We start from the raw sequence: 17939 nt of genomic DNA on the forward strand, positions 1-17939 counted from the left end.
CTAGCAGACAGGGCCCACAATACACTCACAGAGCCCTTTAACAGGTTCACCCCCTCCGGACTGAGGTCCGTAATCAAAGGAGGGAGATGTGTACTTGAAGATCAGAGTTCAACTCGTCAAGCAGATGAATGCGTCAGGGTTCACTGCTTCCTTGTGACCGGTTTACCCCAGGATAAGGTGAACCACAAAGGGAGCTAGATGGACTGACTAGGTAACACAAGTAATAGACACATCTTCAATTATTAAAAAGGAAGAGACGTATGGACTTTTCCATTACAGTAAACCTCTCACAAGAATGTGTGTAATAAATAATGACACGAGGGGGACACCCCGGGTCTTTTGGTCATAGTTTTATTGAATCAATGTGTTGACCATTGAAAGCAGGCTTCCGTTTGTCTCCTATGTTTGTAACCTGAGCTAGCAGCTCAAACTGCTAGTTAACATCTGAATCAGATTGTGTAATGCATAAGGCAGGGGTCAGCAACCTTTTCAACTTGCAGTGCCAGTTTTACATTTTCTCGTTAATGAGTGTGCCTTAAGCAACAATATATTAAAAACTAAGCTGAATTATGACAGCGACCAAAAACATTTACAGAAGACCTGGAATGGTACCATTTCCATATAGTCCACAATCATACATCAACATTTTAAATGTTTTTTTGGTTGTTATATTTGCAACATGGGCTTACAAATTATAATTACATATGTCCCATCTTAAAACACCATTTTCAGAAACTCATTCAAAAACACATTTGCACTGTGAGAAATGTAAAAAACGAGAATATATGAGAATGTTGGAACCATCCACATCAATATCTTTACGACATGTACAGCTTTGCAAAACCATGTGAAGGCGCTGCATACAGGCCACTTGCAACAATATTTTAAATATTTTCTTCTCTATTACTCACAACATAGGTTAAAAAACTATTAATTGATCCCATTTCAGAACACTGGTTTCTGTAACTAATTTAAACATATTTGCACTGGGAGGAAATGCCCAAAACAGAATAAAGTGCAAAAAAGGTTGGTAGTAATGATTATGCTGCCGCATTGTGCTATAATTTTTTTTAATAATAATAATAAAAGAAAACTGGCACGGGGCCTAGGGTTGCCGACCCCTGGCATAGGGTAAACTCTTTACATTGTAAAGAGTTTACAAGTATCTGGAACTTCAACTCAGTTGAAGTAACTTACAGTTGAAGTATCTTGTAAAGTTTACAAGATACGGGGTACATTGGGGTTGGGGTGCACGGGTTAGTTAAAGATTTTTTAGCTCCTGTATGCTATACTCAGTTACAATGAGTGTATAGCTCTACACCTAAATGGTGTAGTTATGGGCGAGCAGCACTACAGTACTCTCAGAGAACTAGTTTAGTACTCTGATAGAATATGACATTGTATAATCATTAAAAAAAATATTAAACTCCATTATGGAGTGTGCAGCATATGACAAAAAAAAATCCATCATACTACTCGTGTGTCAGAGTTTTGATCAGGCACGAGGAGTTTGAAGGCCGAGGTCTGTTCTTCGTTGCAGTCAGACGACTTGGGAGTTTTATTTCTGCGGGCTGGACAGAACAGTGTGAGGGTCACCATGTAGTTGGAACACACTTCATATCATGATGAACATCCTAGAGATACAGCGTACTCACCGATCCCCAAGACCACCACAAGGGCACAGACAAGCATCGGCACAGGGACCAACCCCCAATGTTGATGAGGACGAGGCGGCAGAACCGAGAACTGATCCTCTGCAAGGCAAGCACATTAACATGCGCTTAATAATAACATAACTGTTTATACCGTCACGTCTGTCTGTCACGTCACATCCATCGATGATATAACCTCCATCTATAAATACCCATCTGCCTCTAACATCACACCTCTATCACATCTGTATTAACATCACACGTCAACTCCATCACATCTGTATTAACATCACACGTCAACTCCATCACATCTGTATTAACATCACACGTCACCTCCACCACATCTCTGTATGTAACATCCGACCTCAGTCTTACATCACAGCTGTCTATAATATCACGTCTCTGTCTTACATCACATCCTACTATAACCCCACCTCTGTCTACACCGTCCCTCTCTCAGGCCCATGTTTAACAGCCTCAGTGAGCTCATCCCACGACTTGACAGGACGTACCACAAAGGGCTATCTCCGTTTCCCTGGTCTGGTCGAACCGTTCCTGGTGAACTCTACAGGTGTAGTTCCTGGCTCCCTGGCCCCTCTCCACCACCACGGTGCTGCTGATGGTGTAGAGGCCGGGGGGGTCCAAGGTGGTGTTCAGGGTGACAGCAGGCAGACGGAGGCCTCCATCGGTCCACCAGGAGAGCTGTGGGCGGGGGTACCAGCCCACGGACTCACACCTCAGCACCAGACAGCTGCAGTCGGGGCGTACCTCCAGGGAGATGTTGGCGGAGGACACGGCTCCTGGGGGTAGGGCAGGTTATGGTCAGTACTTTAGGAACTAAGGATTGTTACCTAACATTAGCATTCACAGTGAGAGAATACGTGAGTAACCCAATATTATTAAATTTATTGAGTACAATATCTCAAAGAAGACAGCCTAGACAGAGATACACAGAGAGAGACAGAGAGACACAGAGAGAAATAGAAAGCATTGATCGTGGCCTAGATGGCCAGATAACACATATTTAATCATGTTGTATTTGTTTTATCTAGAGTTAAACAGATCGCTCATTGTACTGCCATGTTGCCACACCTCTAGTTGTGCTGCTCAAGCCTTGAGTGTGTTAATTCCTCAAAGTTAGAATATGTAACATCACAAACACACACATACAACCACACACTTAAAGTCCATCTTATCCACCCTACTGGTAGAATTGTCACCTATGAGAAGCGCGATCATGTATCTCCCGGAGGGCAACACGAAGTTGTAGTTATCTTCATCGGCCCGTGTGACGTTGTACAGTGTGAGGGAGATGATTCCTCTCTTCAGGTCTTCGTCTGACAGCCTCGTTCGCCCTCTGTACGCGGGACTCAGTAGTTTAGAATTGTCCTTGGGAGGTTTGTCCTTCTTAAAGACAAAGTCATTTGTTCTGAGCATTTTGTCCGTGTAGCATTTCACTGGCGTCTCAGTCAGGTCTGTGGACAGCTCCGGGCTGTACGACAGAGTGACGTCCTCCCCGACCAGCGCCGTCGTAGTGAGAAGTACACCTACATTACAGAGAAACAGAATGATGTCATGATGTCACTCATGCCTGGGTTTGTTGTTAAGGAAACCTTTGCTCCCTAAATCTCTGGTGTTCTCTTTGGACTCCTCGATCAGAGTTAGATCTACCATGATGATGGAACTCCACCTCAAATCTGACTAAACAATTATAGGGTCTTCTTTTCAGATAAAAGGAACCACAGCAACTTGTTTGGGCCCAGTATTGTAACTTAAAGTGTTGACTTGGAATATTTTGGGTTACCAAGAAAGTTTGATTGACATGACTAACCCATCACTGACAGTAGACCTGTAAAGGGCAATTTGAGTCAATATTTACATCTTATCCTACGTCGTTATGAGTGGAGATTTGGACCAGGATCAATCCATATGACTACAATGTAATCCATTAAACCACTTTTCATCTAAAATGTACGCTAACTCCTCTGAGTCTAGTAACATGTCCTATACACTCCTGATTCTAGTTACATGTCATATAGACTCTCCTCTAAGTCTGTAGTGAGGAAACAGCCACAGTGCTAGAAAATGTATGATTAGTGATGTGTTACCATTGACTACAGTGGAGAACATCAACAGGAGAAGGAGGACTTCCATAATTCACCCCGAAGAGCCTCGGTATGTATCGGGGAGGCGGACACTGGAGATAAAACACATGAACACAAACTGAGTCTCATCCTGTAGTATTCATGACATGCCTCTACATCGATAGGCCTGTAGTGCGTCTACATACTGGGTATGGGGTACGACACCAGAAGCACGTCTCTGGTATAGATTAAAGTTTCAAGATGGTTTATTATCATATGCACAACAGTTACAGAAGCCATCGCTGGCAATGAAATTCTTGAGTCCCATGCTCCTTCAACAGTGCAATATAAAAAGTAGAATAAAAGCATAAGAGAAACACTAGTAAGAGAGCTGAGACATAAGTAAACAAAAATAAATAAACCACAATACTGGACCTGAATACTTAGAATAGAATAAAAAGATTGCAGAAGTTATTCTCCATCATATAGTATGATAGGGATCGCTTTGGTCGTTCGCCTGTTACTAAAAGTTAGGCGTAAATATAAACATAAAGTAGTAAAATAAAGTTTATGAATGAGCCCCAGTGTAACGCTCTGCATCCTACATTACCTCTACAATCCTCTCATATTCCAAACACTCGTTCCTCCAGAGCATGAGCGTCAGTTTGGTTTGAAATGTGATGGGGACAGAGACGCAATCTGGAGTGCATTTTCGGAAGTGCTGGGTACATTGAGGATGCACTCTATTTCTCTTTAGTGCAGGTCATGAAAGGTTCTGAAAGACGGGATACACATGATTTATACGAAAAAATGATATCTGACACGTTTTATGAAGAAAGCGTTTTCAAAAAGCATTGGACATGACCCGCTATGTTCTGCTCCATGATGCACTCAATGTTGACAACGTGACGTGACATGAGCTATACCAACATAAACAAAGAGGAGCTTGGAAAGGAAATTACCTATGTGTTTAAGTTCAGAAGGGGAAAACGTGTGGCTACACACAGCACTATAAATGTCAAGATTGAAAAAGCTAAAAATATTTATAGCTGAACGCTATATATCACATCATGAGCTGGCTGTTCTCAATTCACAACACACATTCATCCAATCTACATAAGGCATTCTGACCAAAACCAATGCACTCCCCCCCCCCAACACACACACACACACAATTATTCCAGAATTAAAGCAAAGCAAGAATGACCAAAAGTCACTTTGTGTCAACAAGAGACTGACTCCACTATCGTAATGTCCACTTGGCTATACCCAACACCGTAAGAACGCAAACCCTGGATAAATTAAGTAAGGCTACTTGGAGGCTATGGCTAGTAGTATTCAATTTCAAGTTAAAACAGCTGACCACATGAGGGCAAAAAACACAAAAGATCTCGCCACAGTATCAGCAAATCTTAAGCAATAAATTTTGCATCTTACCTTTATTTATGTGCCAGTGGTCGGCAGATTTATCCTGTGGTGTAGCCTACATGCCTGCTGCCTAACCACATCCATTAAGTTCAACAGGTTTTCGCTCTGATACTGCCCATCTATGGTACTAGCGGTCTGGTGCTTTTTACCTATGTATTCAGGCTAAAATGAATTGAATGTCTGATGCCTCATCATTGCATACCAGCCATAGAGTATTGGTATTAATAGCTCATTCATTGTCCAAGCCAGGCTGGCAGCTCATACAAAAACAATCCACAACTACGGTGCCGCAGAGGGGACATCTAGTCACGACTGAAAAAAGACAAGATAGCGATACATCAACCAGAGCCCCACATTCTCTGATCATACCTACAGTTAATCTTAGTTATTCTTCAGTTTTTATAGCTAGCTAGCCGCTACCAGCGCGGCACACTGTTGGCTGGCATGCCTAGTGCTACTGGAGTGTTTAGCGTGCTTTAACGTTTAGCTTTCCTATTTAAATTAATTTTGAATTTACATCAGTATGGATGATTTATGGAGCTAACTACAATCACTTTGATGACGTTTCGTTAGCAGTTTGCAGTCTCGCCACTAGATGGTCGTAAATCATCCATATTATTTGTACCAAGTAACAACCATGGTAGCAGGCAACCGCACACATCAAACCAATATTTTGTCAAAAACCAATTACAATATTGATAACATATACCACAACCAACATACCGTCATACCATTACAATAAATGTTACAAGACTTTTGATTGCACACCACATAAATCACATAAAATGAAAGCTTGCAAGGGAGAGCAGTAACAATTGGCGGGATGTTACAGGCTGTTGATGGCACAAGGAAAGCGTTTGTGGCACACAAAAAAAAACGAGCTGTGCAAACCCAGCTCACGACACTATTTCAACAACCCCTGTCTGGGAATTCAGAAATGCAAATGCCATAACCAAGTTTATTGGTGTTTTCATTGCTGCTGATCTACGGCCATTCTCCGTTGCTGACAAACAAGCAGTTTTTAAAAATGTTCCCCTTAACTATTAAGCCGTACCGTACCGTGACTTAAAAACCGAGGTACGTACCGAACCGTTACTTTTGTGTACCGTTACACCCCTACATCTAACCGATATGGTGGGCCTGCAAACAGCCACACCGTGTCTTCGACAGAGGACTTTTTCAGGGTGCGGTTTTTCTCTGCCATCGATACAGCAAGCATGCAGCTGGACGAGAGGTTCAGCCAAGAGGTCCTTGGCCGTTTGTCCATGTTGGGGCAACACCTACTGTCGGGCAAGGTAGTAGAGCTCTACCCAGAATCGGATGCACAGCTGCTGCAAACGCAACTAGCTATGCTGAAGGCAAATTACAAGTTCAATTCTAGTCAGGAAGTCACTAATATCTTCAAGACCATGGTACCAGAAGTTAGGCGGCTGTTTACCCAAGTGGAGGCCCTTGTTAGGCCGTTGCTTGTGGTCTCTTCTTGCGCAGCGGAGCGGAGCTTCAGTGCCCTGCATCATTTGAAGACTTGACTCCGCTCCACGATGTTGCAGTCACGACTCAACAGTGTGTCTGTCTGCCAGGTCCACAGGGAGAAGCTAGAGAAAATAACGAGACAGAAAATAGCCATTGCCTTCATTGGCACATCGGAGAGGCGTTCACATTTGTTTGGGGCATTTTAAAAGGCAGAATATGCAATAGGCTTACGTTTGTTTGTATTTAGTCGTTCAGTCGTTCACGTTCAGGGTTCTTCTTGCAATAAAAATTGTATTTAGTAGTTGTCCAGCTTGGCAGCCTTTACACACACCCCTGTTTGTTTTTTTTCAAAAAGTTTTTCTGGGTTATTATTGTATATATTGTATAACACAAACAAACAAACAAACAAACAAACACACACACACACACACACACACACACACACACACACACACACACACACACACACACACACACACACACACTTTGTGTTCTGCTAGAATTTCTTTGCAATCAAAAAGCTTTCTGGGTTCTTTGGCAATCAACTAAAAATAAATGCTGAAGTCACATCCATATCTGGTCACAGTTCTTACTTCTGTATTTTCACAACAACGTAATCACAACAACGTGCAACCACTTTTTTTCAGTCCACGCAAAGGCACTTGCAGCAGGTCTGGTCTGGAGAAGGAGCATAATAAAATGGCATCAGTATCAGAAATATAACCACTAGGCCTACACACTTGGAATTGTGTTACACTCAGCGGTCGAGTTGTAAAAAAAAAGAGAGGGGGGATGGTGGACCAACGGTGTGATAATTATTATTAGTAGTATTATTATATTATTATATATTTTATAAAAACGCAGCTCATCGGACGCATCACACGATTCGAGGCATGCATCACTTTTAAGGATTTTAAAAACTGATTCTTATTCTTTTTTTCAAAAATGCATTCGGCAGAGAAGGGAGACTAGCGTTGCTCACGGGTTGGAACGAAAGGGAGAAAAGGGAACAGAGTTGTCTGCGGAAGCGATGTCTGAGATGCAGAGACAGCATAACGCTACCAGTGTCTGTCTCGTACGCTGTGGAATCGACGTAATCGACGCCTAGTCATTGTGATGGTCCATCACAATGACTCATAGTGCGCGTGAAGGCACTATTGCGCAAGTACGCAGGCGCACAGCAAGCCTGGCTGCGTGCTTGCGCAATAGAATACTGCCCGAGATTGCAGTATCGCTGTCAAATCTGTCGCTGGGGAAAGTAACGTTGCGCCGAATTGAAAAAGGAAACCACTATAATGAAATAGCGGTAATATTTCCACATTAATTGATAAAATAAAAGGGGGTGGGAAGGGGGGATGGCTGTTTCAGAAGGTATAATTTTGATCATTTTAATTCCAAAGGGGGATGCCATCCCCCCTCAACTCGAGTGCTGGTTACACTAGCCCATCAATAACAAGCTTAGATAAGCTTCACTTTGGTAAAATAAAATGTATGACGCCATGCACCATATGGGAAGACTGGCCGAGGGTAGCGTAGCATTAATGTTACCTCATCTAAACTCCAACTGCATCTAAGATTATACAATTATGTAATGCTAGCCTAACAGCCGGCCGATCCAACATGGGTGCCATGCCGTAATTCCGACGACTCATTGATCCGACGTCTCAATGGTCCGAAATATTTCCCATTAGATCGACATGCCACTATGCAGACGGACCGTGGTGAAGTTAGTTTGAGGTTGGATATTCGACAGATATTCAACAGATATTCAACAGATATTCGGCCATTCATTTCCTATGGGAAAACAACACACACCTCACTAAAAAAATATATTTTGCACCTACTATTTTATTTGAATATTTTAAGAATCCCATTCATTTCCTACGGAAAATGGCTTTTTGCTAAATAGCTTCCGAGTTATGGGACCCAGAGGCCCCAGACCAATGTAGACCTGTCCTACTATGTGGTACTAACAACACACACCTCACTAAAAATTAATATTTTGCACCTCCTATTTTATTTAAATATTTTAAGAATTCCATTCATGATATACTAATCAAACACACCTTAATATGTTTTCCCACTTCATTATGTGAACTTGCAAATTATATTTTAGCTTTAGACCTTTCTGTAATATTTCCTTCTTGCAATCCATGGCAGTGAATGAGACTATGCACAGTATAGGTGTAAACTGGGCTGTACAGTGCGACAGTTTTGATCGCATTTGCTATTAAAATATATAACGTGCGAAGATAAATACAAGTCCACTCGCACCGGTGCGAAAGGGTGAGAAGGACCCGTTCATCTTTCTGTACGGCTTTCAATGGCACTGCTAAGCACGAGTGTGTGGGAGCATGATGGGAGTGATGCATGTAGGGAAATGTATTTCGAATTATAGGCTCGCCAGTTCCACTCAACTACTAAAAAACTACATTTCCCGAACATTCGCACGTTGAGGAAGAGGCTTTGTAATTGTCGCGGGAAATTCACTTTTTAAGCAAAACAGAAAAATGAAAAGGTATTTCTCTGTATTCTGAAGTTCTTCTTCATCAAATAAAGATGGAAACTTGGAAAAAAAATCCACTTATGGAAGAGATTGACTCGCCGACCACATGCACGGAACTGGCACCTTCGGACGAAGCCGACTCCCCCCATGACTCCGTCTCGGCCAACGGGAAAACGTACAGGTTTAACCCCCAGTGGTTAAAAACTTTCAATTGGCTGGGTACGATCAATCCAAGAAGTCTATGTTTTGTAAATATTGCCTCGAGGCAGGGGAAAGGACATCTGGGAAGACACCCTACATTACAGGGAACACTATTTTCAAGAGGGACAACGTCACTAAGCACAACTTGTCAAAGCGACACATCGTCTATTAGAGATGTAGTCGGGTTAATACAGGAGTCAATGGGCTGCTGGAGCGTCCCCTTTCCGTCTGCAGATGACGCCGAAGGGTACCTTTCCCGTCACCGACCGACGGCAAAGGGTACCTTTCCTGTCACTGACCGACGGCAAAGGGTACCTTTCCCGTCAGCCACCGACGCTAAAGTGCCTTGGCCAACAGTCGGTATTTGACGATCTCGGAGTGAGACTGTGTTGGTCTGCATTGGTCTGGGGCGTCTGAAAATAAAGCTATTGAGCAAAAAGCCGTTTTCCATAGGAAATGAATGGGATTCTTAAAATATTCAAATAAAATAGGAAGTGCAAAATATTAATTTTTAGTGAGGTGTGTGTTGTTAGTACCACATAGTAGGACAGGTCTACATTGGTTTGGGGCATCTGGGTTCCATAAATTGGACGCTATTGAGCAAAAAGCAATTTCCCATAGGAAATGAATGGGATTCTTAAAATATTCAAATAAAATAGGAAGTGCAAAATATTAATTTTTAGTGAGGTGTGTGTTGTTAGTACCACATAGTAGGACAGGTCTACATTGGTCTGGGGTGTCTGGGTCCCATAACTCGGAAGCTATTGAGCAAAAAGCCGTTTCCCATAGGAAATGAATGGGATTCTTAAAAAATTCAAATAAAATAGGAGGTGCAAAATATTAATTTTTAGTGAGGTGTGTGTTGTTAGTACCACATAGTAGGACAGATCTACATTGGCCTGGGGCCTCTGGGTCCCATAACTTGGAAGCTATTGAGCAAAAAGCAATTTCCCATAGGAAATGAATGGGATTCTTAAAATATTCAAATAAAATAGGAAGTGCAAAATATTAATTTTTAGTGAGGTGTGTGTTGTTAGTACCACATAGTAGGACAGGTCTACATTGGTCTGGGGTGTCTGGGTCCCATAACTCGGAAGCTATTGAGCAAAAAGCCGTTTCCCATAGGAAATGAATGGGATTCTTAAAAAATTCAAATAAAATAGGAGGTGCAAAATATTAATTTTTAGTGAGGTGTGTGTTGTTAGTACCACATAGTAGGACAGATCTACATTGGCCTGGGGCCTCTGGGTCCCATAACTTGGAAGCTATTGAGCAAAAAGCAATTTCCCATAGGAAATGAATGGCCGAATATCTGTTGAATATCTGTCGAATATCCAACCTCAAACTAACTTCACCAAGGTTGCATACGGTTCAATGTTACGAAAACGAAACCCATTGTTCCGTAGGGCTGTTTGTCCGATAAGTCTCTCTCGCTCTTTCACTTAACTTGATTCATACAGCATCTTGTATGAAAATGTCAATTTTCAAATAAATACACAGGAACTTGTCTACTTGGCTTCTAGAAGCTAATGGTGGCTATGGCTATAGCGTCAACGTCAATGATAGAACTTAGAAACTATCAAGATAACTCGTTCGCTGCCCTCGGTCAAACTAAGACAAAGGAGTTTTTACTGATTGTCATCATGAATAAATATAAATACGTTACATTACCTCCTCCTGACCTTCTCTCCTCAAATGCAGGCTGTACCCGCAACAGATTGCCGATGGAAGTGCGAAGCGGTTCAGTACGGTGGCCGAGAAGTGGCCGAGAAGGAGCCGCCCACCCCTCCCCAATTCTAGAACTACTCATCCCAATGTGTAAATTGTTGCAAATTGTTGACGGCTGTGTGCCGTATCCAGATAGACTTTTTGTGGATTTGTTGGCGTCTGTCTCGCGCTATTAACTTATTTTTTTAAAAACTGAATTCAACATTCTTTTTGTGGTGGGTGCAGGGGCGTAGGAATGAGTTTAACATTGGGGGGGACACATATCGGAAACCTGACAGATCCGGTATAATTTTTAGGTGGGACAAATGCGCCTGTCTCCGATATTGTAGGGGACACGTCCCCTCCGTCCCCCCCGGTTCCTACGCCCTTGGGTGGGTGCAAAATGAATCTTGACGAAAACTGGTGGGGACGCGTCCCCGGCGTATTCAACGCCTAGAGTCATTGTGATGGTCCATCACAATCACTCTTAACCTATTATATTAAGGTAAATTAAGCCCAAAATGTTGCATAATTCTCCTTTAAAGCATCCACCAAGTAGCATGCCATGGGACCTTAAAAGTGTAGCGAATACCCAGAGCCACAGAGAGAGTATGTTGTGTTGTATCCATCACTCTGGTACTACCCTAGTGCATGACGTGCCGGATGCAGAAATACTATTGTTTTCTAGCATTGTAGCGTCATAAGCGAGAGGTCTGAGCGAGCACAGCAGCATATTGTTTACCGACCATGGAATTATAAATTACTTACCCCCCCCCGATGATTCTCTTTTTGTGATCTTTAAATTACACTCCTCCTGCCATCTGGGCCACAATTGTTATTTAACAATTATTATTATTTAACAATCTTAATTTATATTATTATTTTAGATAAGTTTGTTCGTTTTTGACCTAATAATTAATTCACTCATTTTTTTATATATTTTTCTGTTTCTGAACCGAGAATCAACAGCTGAACCAGTCTAGAAATCACCTAGGCGACTTTAAGTGATAAAAAGTCACCACAGTGCCTAAAAACCATCAACTTCATTCATGTTAAGTAAAAGGAAAAACCACGGACACTAGAAGTGATGAAAAACTATTTAGATCGGGGATATCTACTTCTGGGACTCCATGAAGTCCCGGAAGTAGATATCCCCGTTCACTCCTATACAAGCGGAAAAATGTATCCAGAAAAAATTCTGGATATAAATCAAATGCTTATAATCATCTTTATACCATGTACTAATAAAATGAAAGGTTTTTATTTTCAAAACTCCAGCTAAAGCGTTTTATTAGCCGTTGTTGGCAGCCAAAGGAGGGGTGGGCAGCTGAAAGGAGTTGTACTGAAACAAATGTTTCCGGCCCGGCGTCCGAGAGGGCTCAGTGCACGGCTCCGTTATCTTCTCGTGTTAGTCTCGAATGGTAATTAATCCGCTGTCCTTTCTTTAATAGGTCCATGGCTCAGACCTCTCGCTTATGATGCTACAATGCTAACAATGCTAGAAAAAAAAGAGTATTTCTGCATCCGGCATGTCATGCACTAATGCGTGGCTGGCTCCCATGATGCGGAAGCAAATCTCTCCTTGATGTTGCCCTGCGCCATTGAGCAGTTTTTATAGGAATTAATGGGCGCCAATTTTTAATCCGCAGTCCTTTCTTTAATAGGTCCATGGACTCTACTTGCGAGCGGGGCCGACCAAAGGGGGCGTGCCTCAGTGAAATGCCGCAAGAAAGCTGGGAGATTTGCAACTTTGCAACTTGCACATACTAGTACGGTGGCCGAGAAGGTCACTAAATAGATTTATTATTTCTCGGTGTTTCTACATTGTTGTCCTATAAGCACATAGGCTAGTATATATGTAAACTTCATAGTGCAAGTTTGCAGGAATACGAACACATTGCCCCTTCTTTAGCACCATTCCCTCTTCTGTAAAGGACTCTAGCTCTAGCAGCTACCACTTAGTTAAATCGCTATGTATCAGCTTAGCATGACCACTGGTCTCTATGGCTCCATGAGATTTGTTACAGGATTTCTCAGGTGCATAGCATAGCCTAGGTCCGTGGTTGGCCTCAAGGTTAAACATGCTACCTCCAATGTTCCTAAACTATCCATCTGCTGATGGGCACCAGGCATATAGGCTATGATGTCAAATGTGATGTCTCATCCAAAGGTGTAGAGCAGGGGTCTCAAACTCAACTTACCTGGGGGCCACTGGAGGTAGAGTCTGGGTCAGGCTGGGCCGCATCAAGTATTCCACAGAAAAAAGGAGCACAACTGACCCAATCTAAGTTAATGATCGGGCTATAATTAGATCACGTTGGCTATGTAATGGCTGACAACAGGGGACATTTCATAGTGGTTGGTGGAAACCGGGACATTTTAGCGTCCTTTGGTTTTTGTCGGGACTCAGGACACGCAACTCAAAATTGGGACTGTCCCGGCAAAACCGGGACGTCTGGTCACCCTATCACAAGTGATAAAAAAGCGTGGCAAGCCACTCAAAGCAAAAATGTGCGTTTGACAACAACGGGCGGGCCGCACTAACACTAAACTTTGATGTCAAGTAGGGGGCCACAATATATCATCCAGCGGGCCTAAATTGGCCCCCGGGCTGCGAGTTTGAGACCCCTGGTGTAGAGGCTAGGCTCAGGCCCCCCAATGAACTGCACAATGTGATGACCTGGTAATGCCAGAGTAGGCATGATATCTGACCTATTTTTATTATTTTATCTTTCAGATTGACATGTTCTCCCCCTTTGTGCGGTGCAACTGGGGCACGCTCCCAAGTTTTGCCGGTCATGTGGGCAGAACGTGGACTTCCAACTTCAACTTCATCAAGTGAAGGCCGTGGGCCTACAGGTAACACCTTTACTGTGCTTCCATTCCTCTGTGCTGCATCAAAGTGTCCCATGGTTTTAGCTATCAGCAAGGCCACAATTTATCAACCCCCATTAAATCCTATTAGTTATTTCAATTAATCAGCCTGCTGTGTGTGTCAGTGTGTGTCCGTCCGTGTGTGTGCTTGCTGCGTGTGAGTTTGTGTGTCCATGACTTTAGATGAGGCCTCAAAGGAAGACCCTATCCGGGACCACTTCAGAAAGGGCCACCCACAAAACACGGGATGGTAATGAGCCTGAAAACTCTGAATAGAAGGCCGAAACAGCTCAACCTTAGTCGGAGGGCAAGTTATGCTCCGATACTGAGATACGGAGACTGTGAACTCTGCCATCCCGACTGAATTGAGTGGCTCAGGACAGCTGTTGGGCTACAGGTCTATGTGGCAGACCCTGCAACAGACGCATTCTTCGACCGTCAGACGAGATAATGTTATGCAAGCACTCAGATTCCTTAATCCAGAAAGAGTATCTCTCCGTCATAGGAGCCGATTTGTCAAGCGGTCCTATTGCGCTGCAGGACCCAATCAGGTGTGGCACGTGGATGGATACGACAAACTTAAGCCCTTTGGGATTGCCATCAGTGGCTGCATCAATGGGTATTCCCGGCGGCTTATGTGGCTCAGTAGTGGCAGCACCAACAACGACCCTGCAGTAATGGCACGATATTACCTGCAGTGTGTTTCGAGCTGTGGCGTAGTTCCAGCACGTCTTCGTACAGACTGGGACAGAAAACGGAGACATGGCTGCCATCCACTGTTCATTAAGAGAGGAACACACCGATGACTTTGCGAGACCTCTCAGCCACATGTATCGGACTTCACCTGCCAATCAAAGGATTGAAAGCTGGTGGTCCATTTTAAGGAAGCAGGTAAGTTTGAAAATTGTTATAGAGCAGGGGTTGGCCTAGGCACCCTAGGCACGCGTGCCACCAAAATAATCACAGCACAATGCGGCAGCATAATCATTACTACCGATTTTGCACTTTATTCTGTTTTGGGCATTTCCTCCCAGTGCAAATATGTTTAAATTAGTTACAGAAAGCAGTGTTCTGAAATGGGATCAATTAATAGTTTTTAAACCTATGTTGTGAATAATAGAGAAGAAAATATTTAAAATATTGTTGCAAGTGGTTTTGCAAAGCTGTACATGTCTTAAAGATATTGATGTTGATGGTTCCAACATTCTCAAATATTTTCGCTTTTTACATTTCTCACAGTGCAAATATGTTTTTGAATGAGTTTCTGAAAATGGTGTTTTAAGATGGGACATATGTAATTATAATTTGTAAGCCCATGTTGCAAATATAACAACCAAAAAAACATTTAAAATGTTTGTAACCATCATCAGCTCTAACCTTCGATGGTAGGACTGGGAGATACAGTTATATATTTATCAGTGCATTAACTCGTGGGCCAGAAAAATCAGAAGAATCTAGATCGCTATAGGAGAAAGGGGTATTGCAATGTGCATTGAGTGACAGAGTGAAAGGACTCACACAATCAACAAGTAAAGTTTTAAATATGGTATATTGTGTGGATTTAAAGAAACAAAACAAAAACACAAACAAAAACATGAGATACCAACCACAGTTTCTCAATACATCCAGCATATGGGAAAATCAGAAAATCTTTGTAACAAAATAAAAGTCTTTGGTTCGGGCAGCTCGCCACTACCACTGAGGTTCCCCACTACCTCTACAGAGATGGGAGAAATCCCAGCGGAAGAAGAATCTTCATGTCAACCAGGTGTCAATCCAACCAAAGCAAAAGACCCAGCCAGAGGCTCAAGCATCACATACACATACACTCCGGGTACAACGTAGAATACACCACTCAGATCAGTCCAGGTTCCGGTTCTCCTTCGCTTCCGTCACAAACACAAGGTCCGCCAATCAACCTACGGCAACTTCGCTCTGCGCCGCCGATAATAACTCAACGTCGAATATATCTGGGTCTCACACAAATAATTATATTCTTTTACAAAAAGTTTGCATGCCGCCACCTCGACAACGGTCCGGCAGAGTGAGAGGAACGGCACGTACACCTTGACGGCGTCTGATTGGCTAAGCTATGTTGCCTTACGTGAACTCCTCATGTCACCCGAATCTTGGTACACTTTGAGAAAGGCACATTTGCCACACTTGAAATAAACAAAATACTCTTTTTAACAGATATAAATGAACTTGTGTATATTAATCTATTTATTGACATATTTAAGATTTAATTCATAAATCCTATTTATTCATTTTATGGAAGATTATTTTAAATCAAACCCTATTTATTCATTTATCTGCCACATAAGGAATATTAATTTATTAATTGATTTATCAATTAACTGGTAAACTGGACATCTAATAAAGGCCTAGTAACCTGGGTTACATGTTGATGCATGATTGTGGACTATATGGAAAAAGTACAATTCCAGGTCTTCTGGAAATATTTTTGGTCGCTGTGTCATAATTGAGCTTAATCTTTAATATATTGTTGCTTAAGGCACACTCATTAACGAGAAAATGTAAAACTGGCACTGCAAGTTGAAAAGGTTGCTGACCCCTGTTACAGAGGGTGTCAAAAGAAGACACACACACACACACACACACGCACTCGTACACATGCGTGACTTTAGTGACCCCATAAATCTGCATTTAAGAGCAGCAGAAGTATGATAATGACAAAGATACAACAAACCCAGATCTGGGACACGTTGGATAAACGTTTCTGCTAAATGGCCAATAAATACTTGGCATAGGCGTCGCACCACCAGCTCAAATGTTATTTATCCGAACCAGATCGGCCCGAGAAGGGTGTGATCCGGCTGGCCACCGCGGCCGTGCTGAACGCCGTCTGGGACCTCTGGGCCCGAGCAGAGGGCAAGGTGGGGTCATCCGAACCAACACGTTGTCCTTCATATGCTGCTGTGGATGGGAACGGGCGGACAGAGCGCCACGACTAACCCTCTGTCATTACGTTGTTCCACCAGACGCTGTGGAAGCTGCTCGTTCATTGACAGACGTGGTCAGTCAATGAAACCGTATTGACTGCTGCGTGTGTGAACACATCTAGAGTTCAACCATTTAGGATGCTGTGTGTTGATCTGGAGGGAAACTGTATTGGATGCTGTGTGGTAGGGCTGCTCGATCATGGAAAAAATAATCACGATTATTTTGGTCAATATTGAAATCAGGATTATTCAAACAATTCTTTTTGAGTTTGAAAACATAAAGGATTTATTTATCTCCCAAAAAACACTTTTAATTGAGAACTTTGAAATTTCGTTTTAAAAAAATACACAAAATGGTCAAAAAGAAAATGTTTGAATCTAAAATGATGTACAGATATGTATACAGCAGTTCTGCACTTTCTATAAAACATTAAATGAAAAAAATAAATAAAAATAAAATAATCGAAAACTCGATATTAGTTTTGTGATCGTTTGACGCTAAAATTGAAATTGCGATACAAATTCGATCAATCGCCCAGCCCTACAGTGAGTAAAGCCATCCTTAGTGAGCGTGTGGGATCCTGTGTGTTAGAACCCAGAGCAGTTGGTGTCTTGCATTCACTTCAGATGCATCACCTCCGGCTGAGGCATGCTACACTTTATTACTTAACAGCTTGGAAAACTGTTGAACGGGACTGAAATAAAGAAGCCCATCAACTGACATCTAATTATGGTGGTCGATTTCCAAACCATCAGTCCCGGTTTTTTTTCTTTGTGGGTTTGTCTCTCTGACTCTCACTCACTCTCTGACTCTCACTCAGACCTCATCAGGAAAGCCCAGACAGGGAAGGCAGAGCTGGGTAAGCCCAGTAGGGAAAACCTAAGTTTCAGTAATGACTACTGTGGCAGGGGCCCTCTGGAGGAGCCCTTACAGGGGGCCGAAGGCTCCATCTTAACACTGGACAGCACCGGGCCGAAGGCTCCATCTTAACACTGGACAGCACCGGGCCGAAGGCTCCATCTTAACACTGGACAGCACCGGGCCGAAGGC

General features: G+C 42.7%; 1 protein-coding gene across 4 annotated transcripts; it reads right to left on the reverse strand.

Moving 5' to 3' along the window:
* Positions 1-354: 354 nt before the first annotated feature.
* LOC307076070 (butyrophilin subfamily 1 member A1-like) lies at positions 355-11095 on the reverse strand. 4 transcript variants are annotated; one of them, XM_079736922.1, is made up of 9 exons: positions 11016-11095; positions 7231-7315; positions 6869-6970; positions 6603-6759; positions 3761-3849; positions 2873-3199; positions 2165-2452; positions 1656-1754; positions 355-1571 (listed from the first exon to the last, which is right to left on the reverse strand). In XM_079736922.1, exons 5-9 carry the CDS (start codon positions 3804-3806, stop codon positions 1468-1470), a joined length of 864 nt encoding a protein of 287 aa, XP_079593048.1. In that variant the 5' UTR covers positions 3807-3849; positions 6603-6759; positions 6869-6970; positions 7231-7315; positions 11016-11095; the 3' UTR covers positions 355-1467. The 4 variants fall into 4 exon arrangements, with proteins under 4 accessions (XP_079593048.1, XP_079593047.1, XP_079593046.1 ...); XM_079736921.1 differs by having other exon boundaries at positions 3761-4511; XM_079736920.1 differs by having other exon boundaries at positions 4347-6759.
* Positions 11096-17939: the final 6844 nt, after the last annotated feature.

This window comes from Pollachius pollachius, assembly GCF_949987615.1.
Source record: "Pollachius pollachius genome assembly, chromosome: 1".
Taxonomy (NCBI): Eukaryota; Metazoa; Chordata; class Actinopteri; order Gadiformes; family Gadidae; genus Pollachius; species Pollachius pollachius.

Bases quoted from the DNA above. Each gene is read 5' to 3' on its own strand.
- LOC307076070 (XM_079736922.1), bottom strand. From the start codon at position 3,806: ATGGAAGTCCTCCTTCTCCTGTTGATGTTCTCCACTGTAGTCAATG. The intron at 1,755-2,164 runs GTACGTCCTGTC...CTTGCCTTGCAG, and splicing joins AACGGAGATAGCCCTTTGTG to AGGATCAGTTCTCGGTTCTG. The intron at 1,572-1,655 runs GTGAGTACGCTG...TGTTCTGTCCAG, and splicing joins TGTGGTGGTCTTGGGGATCG to CCCGCAGAAATAAAACTCCC.